This window comes from Cariama cristata, unplaced genomic scaffold (genome assembly GCF_000690535.1).
Source record: "Cariama cristata isolate BGI_N322 unplaced genomic scaffold, ASM69053v1 scaffold3535, whole genome shotgun sequence".
Lineage (NCBI taxonomy): Eukaryota > Metazoa > Chordata > Aves > Cariamiformes > Cariamidae > Cariama > Cariama cristata.
In genome coordinates this window covers 13,716-20,957 of record NW_009615650.1, presented here as the reverse complement: position 1 = coordinate 20,957, position 7,242 = coordinate 13,716, and the positions used below count along the sequence as shown (strand labels likewise).

Here is a 7,242-nt window from a genome sequence, read left to right as displayed (position 1 = left end):
TGAACCTTGCCTTTGCTTCAGGCCAACCTGGTGTAGGTGGTCGGAGGCAGAGCTGCTCCTCGGTCTACTGTGGAATAAAGAGTCAAAGATTGAAAACGAAAACACAGATGCTCTTGAGAAGCTCCCATTATCCTTTGGCAGTATCTTTTGGTTTTTGTCTTGAAGGAGATGATGAGAGCTGCTTACTGAGCTTCAGGCATCCTTGCAGGGCGAGGTGGCTGGGCAGGTTGACTTCAGGTCATAAGAACTGGCAGCCCTCCTTGCACATTTGTGTAGATAAGTTGGAATACATTTTTCTCTGCTGGAGCCCTGGAGAAAGGGCATTGGTCCAACATGGTCCAACTGGAGAAACAACTTTGTTGATTGTTATAGATGAGAGGTGCATATGTGGCCCTTGTGTGAGGTACAGGGTAGCATTTACAATTACAGGCACAGTGCTTACTCCATCAACAGTAGTCAGATGGATACAACTTTTTAAGTGGTGCTAATGCTGTAAGGTTTACCAGTATGGTAGTCAGTCGGTTGTAACTAGACAAAATAATGTTGTGCACTTGAATTTTAAGCAGTGAGAAAAAGGATTGAGCATATTTCAAAATGGAGGCTGTGTAATGAGTAGTGCCCTCAGTTGGTTTGGGGATAATGTTTTTAGTGTGGGAACTAGTAACGAACTCTGTAATTAAGGCTGCTAACACCTTCCAGTGCTTTATAGCTGAAAACAAGGACCAGCGTTGCCAGAATGTGAAACCGTACGGTCAAGCTTTCTGGGGGTGCCTTGAGCTGCCACCTTGTAACGTGTCAGCAGAATCGGTTCAGTTATTTTATATTAAGGAGCTAAGGAGAAAAATAAAGCAAGGTTTTGTTGTGTTAACATTTTTTTTGTCCCTAACAGTTTCTTTGAGGACGCCTAGTAACAACAAAATTCAGAATTGAAACACGAAAGGTTGCGTTGGTGCCTGGTGTTGCACTGATTCTTGCTGCCACCTCTAGACAGTATTTCTGTCTATGGTGAATATAAACATCTAAAAATCACCAGGAGCCAGCAGTTATTCTGAACGTCAGTTAGGTGACATTGTCCTGGGGACACTGAGGCAGAGACTGGAGAGGGGAGTTGGAAGGAAGGAAACCGTCCATGTTAGGGATTTGGGGAGGCACTGGTTTCTCCACTTACGGGCCAGCATGGAGGGAGATGCACCGTGTTGGTCTGAAAGGCTGGTAAAAGGGAGTTATGCTGAGCAGGGCCTGTGCTGAGGCTCTTGGAGCCAGACTGTTTGTTCAGCAGCTTTGTGTAACTCCAGTTGTACAGTAAAGAGCAGGTCTATAGTTTTTAAAGCGTGTGTTGAGTCAGCAGTTCTGCCTCAAGACAGTACAAAGAAATGATAGGATTAAACTGCAACCCAAGAGAGGGGAAATCAATTTCTCCTTAATCCTAAGATTTATTTTTGTGGCTGTACATGAAGGTAGTCCTGAGCTCTTAATGGTATATGATTTGTCTTCTACTTGCAGGTTCCCTTATGTATTTAAATGAGGCCACTCTCCTTCACAATATCAAAGTTCGGTACAGTAAGGACAGAATTTACGTAAGTATTACATGTCATGACAGCCAGTCTAATGATAGATGTCCTTTCAAAAAAATCAACGAAACAAGTGTTTCCAAATATGTTTTTTTCTGTTTTTTCCTGTAACAGAAACTAAACAGAAATGGTAACATTGGAAGGTTAGAAGGTTTTAGACCTTTTTTTTTGGTTGTTTTTTTCTTTACATTATACCTTATTTGAGATCTGAATCACATTAATCAGATTAATGTTAGCTAGTTTTTACCACACAGAGCAATAGATTTTTCTCTACATGACTGTTCATGTGCAACCATAGCACAGTGTTGTGTCACAAAGGTCTGTTCCTACAGGTAATGTACTTCGCCAGTAGAGTAGCTGTTAACAAAGATGGTTTTCTTTCTTCATTATTTTTGAACGAAGCAAACAGGTGCCGTCTTTGACACCTCCTAGCTCAGATGTCCATCTTAATCTTTTATATTGCTATCAAATTGCCTAATTGTATTTAATGAATTCTGACTAAATTACATTTTGTCCTTGCCATCTGTCTGGACACTGACAGCTGTGAAATAGAAGAAAGATAAGAGGTTTCTTTCGTTTTTTTTTTTTTTTTTTTTTCTTTTTAACAGAAAGCTGGCTAGTGGTAATGCAAAACTTCTACATATTTTTAGGTGTCTGTGTTAAAATAATCAACTTTTGTGTTAGCGTAATGTTCTAAAATTAATTGGAGTTAAATCCTTTTATATAAATATAAAAAGAAAGTATAATTGTTTTCCTTTGTTGCAGTTAACTTTACATAACTATAAATTCTTTATGGCTCAAGATCAAGCACTAGCTTTAAAATAAAGAAATAAAAACGGCCATTTGAATGCGGTTCTGGAAAAATAATAATTAAAAAATAAACAACCAAAAAGACCCCAAAGTAAAATTCTAAATCTGAACTGGTTATGAAATAGGATAGTATTTAGGTTCATAAAGCCTTTCTTCATTGTAAACAAGTACTACTAATATGTCGTCCTGAGTTGGTGTGTTTTCTGGAGAAATGAAAAAAAAAGGTTCAATTTATATTTTAACTACCTTTCCCTTGTAACTTTAAGATACAGTTTGAATCAACTTTTTTTTCTTGCTTTTTGTTTGATGCTGGTTAGCAGTATTTGTCTTGTTACTAAGAGAAAAACTAATATTAAAACTTGCAGCTCTTGAAGAAATGTTTTCATTCAGTGAAATAAGTGCTGAGAATAGAAATGTCTAAAAAAAATTCATATATTGTGTGTGATCCAGCCTTCTGTCAACATATCACGATAGTGTCCAAATTTCAGTTGTCTAGGGGTATGCTCAGTAACAACAAACCGAGTAAGTTATTCAAGCTGAAGGTTTATTTGATTTTCTTCAGACCTTTTCCTGCAAATCTGCTTTTTTCTGCGATTCAGACATCTGTTCTTCCTTGTATGTGATCTGGCCATTATAACCAACCTATGAAAGTTTTTTTCAGAAACCTGAAAAAACTTATCTTCAATCTTGCTTATCATTATGGAAAGGTAAAAAGGAGTCTTGGTTTGAGATTCTTCTCAAATCCCTTCTCTGTGAGAGAACATTTGCATTCTGCATATCTCGCTGTGGAAGCAGCCATAGCTAATTTCTCTCGGCTGAATGCTTTTATTGCCTGGCTTGAGGGTGTTCCCAGGCAGGATCCTGTCAGTCCTTCCTTCTGAGTTGCTTCCATTAGACATTGAGAAGTTATCTTCCTCACTGGAGGAGAGCACGTTAAGCTAGCCAGGAGCTTAGTTTCCTCACTTTTGAGGAGGAGGTTATGGTGTCCTATCCTTGATCCAGTAACTTGGACAATAGGGAAAAAAATTAAAAGGAGATTGGGAGAAAGGTCAAATTCAGGACATACTCCACAGCTCAGTGGTTAGGAAATTATCCTGAGAGAATTTCATGGAAGTCCTGAGAAGATAGAGGAACTCTGAAAATACATCCCTTCTTGTATCTGCATTAGCTGGAGAGAATTGTAAATGTACCTATACTTAGGCTATAGTCATCAATAGTAATAGAAAATTGCTGTTAACCACTTGGTTGGATACTAGCTAATAGTTTGCTGTTAATTGTTTTCTTCACAGACCTATGTAGCCAACATTCTTATTGCAGTGAATCCATATTTTGATATACCTAAGTTTTATTCTTCAGACACTATTAAAAAGTACCAGGGTAGATCACTCGGAACATTGCCACCACATGTTTTTGCTATTGGTATGTATTGAGCCTGTATTTGTCTTTTACAAAACAAACATTAAATTGTTTGCAGTTTTCTATAAATTGCCATCTGTAACAGTAATTAATTTACTTTATTATAAAATAAAAAAAGTGATTGCTAAAATTGCAAGTCTTCTCATGCTTGATCTACAGTTTGAAGAACTTGGAAAGTAGCAACCCTGGGAACCCTGTTACGATTATTCTGCACCTCCAGTGTTTAATGTATAAGCAATTTAAATATAATTTACAACCATTAAAAAAAGAAAAAAAGAAATCCAGATTTTTACAAGTGAAGAACGACGTAATTATGATTGGCACTGTCTTTCAGTGTAGTGATTTCCTTCGCCTTTTATGTTGCCAGAGCACATGTGCTGTTTCTTTTTATGTGATTGTGTTATAAGCAGAAAGTGCATTTAAATGTTATTAATGGGATAAACCTGATTTCAGTCAGTCTTTTTAAGAAAAAAAAATTTGGAAATTACAAATCAACATTTGATATGTTAAAAGCCTTCTTACCATCTTGCATTTTGTTTTGTAATCAAAAGTATAAATAGCTAGGTTTTCAGTACCTGTTGCATAACAAGAAACCCATGTTTTCCCAAGTTTCCTTATCTCAGATGTTACTTGTTAAGAAGTACAACTGGAAATTTCCCTATAAAAAATACATTGAAGTAAGATTGGTTACTATTTTGTAAGAACATTTAATTAAAGAGATTTAGTTCTAGGTGGTGTTTTTTGTTTTATTTTGTCCTGGGTATAGTTGAGTAGGTCTTTGTTTTTGAAGACTTGAAGCTTTTACATGTCAGTGTTAGAGGGTGAGCAGCTGTAATAGAAATTAAAGGGAAGCAGACTTTAGTAAGTTGTAATGCACTTAATTGTAGATATTTACTTTTTATTCCTGAATATGTTACATTTTAATTTTTGCATTGTAGCTTAACTTTATGCTTGCTATTCTCCTGAATATTAATTTTTGTCATGTTTAATGTATTATTCTTTTTAAGCTGATAAAGCATTCCGTGACATGAAAGTGCTCAAGATGAGTCAGTCCATCATAGTCTCTGGAGAATCGGGAGCTGGCAAGACAGAAAACACTAAATTTGTTCTGAGGTTTGTGCTTTTGGACCAATGTTAGTCTGTGAATCTCTTGTGTTGATGCATTTGGTTGACATACAGACAGAGCAAACTGTCAGGTACTCAGTAGGTTTAAGACACAATTCAATAAGATACATATATGCTTCTACATGCACTTTAATACAAGAAAATCATTGGGTTAAACTTAAATGCTGACATGACAATGTATGGAAATGGCTACATACTCACAGAAACCTTAACTTAGTTGTAGTGACATCATGTAGTTATTATGGTTTATGATGCAGTCATTTTGGTATAGCACATCTGGTATTGTGGTAGATGGAAACGTAACTAGGCATTTTAACTGTATCTTGCAAGACGCTGTTGGTTTTGCCATAAATGCGCATTTCTGTGTTTTCCCTGTCTTAGTTTTTTTAGTTTGCTTGAGTATCCAGAGTTTTTAACTCTTGATTTTGTGATGACTGCAGGGATTCGACAATATACTTTACCCTAGTTTACTGAATAAGACTGAATAACGTGATTTATTTATTTATTGATGTTCATGTATGACTGATACTAAATCAAGCGTATTAAACTACACTGAGGCCATATTGCTGATATGTGTCAGCCTTGCTTCCTCTTATGTGATTTTTAATGGTTTTGACCATATTTGCGTTATACTTTAACTGCTTTATATCACTCTGGAACACTACAACTGGAGAGCACTGCTCCATTAAATTCACCTGTATCATTGGTGGCCTCGTTATCCAGGGAAGCACAGTGCAGGCAGTGTGAATACGCTCCCTTCCCCCCCTTGTCCTTTTTTCCCTGTATAAATCTTTAATTCCTTTTTCCATGACATCATGTATTCTCTAGTATTTATGTACAGTAGCGGTATTATCTTCAACATCCCATGAAGAATTGTTACAACTGTCTGTCTGTCCTTCATACTGCTCTTCTCTGTCCCTGTGGAACCTTTAATAGATAGCTGTAAGAATTACTGCAAGGTGCTGGTAATGATTTTTACAGGGCATGTCCTAACTTTGGTCCTGCTAAGAGTAAAAAAAGACTGCAGGCACTGGGAGAGTATCTCCTCAGGGATGCTCTCAAAGGAGGTTATTCTTCCGCTTCTCGGCAAAGGAAGTTCTGATTACACAGCAGGCAAATGTCATTGCTGTTGCTTCTCCCCACCACCCACCCCCATAGAGTCTGTCTACAAAACATTACTGACTTTTAAAAGCAGGAAGGTTTTTCCCTTTTGTGATCAGAAAGCAAAAGGTACTAATACAGCTCTGTTAGTACTCTTAAGTTTTTTTTGGAAGGCCTCATTTGAAAGAACTTTTTTTAACTCATCCCACATTTACTTGTGAATTTCCAGAAGGCATGCCTTGTGCGCAGGAAGAAAGTAATAAAAAAAGCTGCAACTTTGGAGGAAGTATGCTTTGGATTTATTTTCAAATTCTTTCTTCAGTTGCTAAATTGAATCTTACCTTAATTATGCACCTGCAATTTCCTATCTCACCATCTCCATGTGGGATTTTTATTAACACTAATAGTCATGAACTAGCAGAAACTGTATGTGTGGAAACAGTCTTTAATTCAGGAAATACACATGAAACCTTATGCGTTTACTAATATTATTTATAAATACAGATAATACAGTAATAGTTTCCTTATATTTATATAAAAGTGTGATTTCCGTATGCATATCTAAAAGAAATTTCTAATGTGTCTTGAAGTATTGAAAAAAAAATATGAAGTGTGCAAGAGTATTTTTATTTTAACAAAAAAGAAAAGTCAAACTGCATTTATTTTAAAAGATACAGGTATTTGGACTTTATAATCAATATGCTTTCCCTTTAGTAAATGGTTAGTAAGTATGGTACATAGCTATGCTAAACCCTGTTGAATTAAGGTAACCTTACATATGAAAGATACTGATATTTTTAGCCCCCTTTACAGGTATTTGACAGAATCTTATGGTACTGGCCAAGATATTGATGATAGAATTGTAGAAGGTATTGAATTTTCTTTCATTGAATTAAAGGTTACAATGTTTTAATTTTTTTTCAAATTTGAAATGTCAATCAACAGCAACTAAATAAAAGCTAGGATGGAAATATTATCAGACTGCCTAGGGCATAATTTACTGGTAGTTTGCCTTGATCCTAAATTCTGAAAACGTATTTTTTTTTTGTGGTTCACTTTATTTTTATTTAGTATAGTGTCATACAGTCCTTGATCTAGAAGATGTTGAAGTGTGTGTTTCTGAGTTGAACTTCACACACATGTGTACCCAAGATTAGATTTTAAGCTGTATGAAATCTGCAAGGACAAGATTATGTTCTCATTACTATCTGTTAGTAGC

At 36.0% G+C, this 7,242-nt stretch overlaps 1 protein-coding gene across 1 annotated transcript in view; it reads left to right on the top strand.

The window, feature by feature from the left end:
* The window catches only part of LOC104161437 (unconventional myosin-VI), a gene marked incomplete at its 3' end in the record, with an annotated part of 29,899 nt that overhangs the window by 8,949 nt on the left and 13,708 nt on the right, over positions 1-7,242 (top strand). The window contains exons 3-6 of the mRNA XM_009699886.1: positions 1,504-1,577; positions 3,671-3,800; positions 4,805-4,910; positions 6,837-6,892. Of these exons, the coding sequence (XP_009698188.1) occupies positions 1,504-1,577; positions 3,671-3,800; positions 4,805-4,910; positions 6,837-6,892 (366 nt within the window). The remainder of the gene's footprint in view (positions 1-1,503; positions 1,578-3,670; positions 3,801-4,804; positions 4,911-6,836; positions 6,893-7,242) is intronic.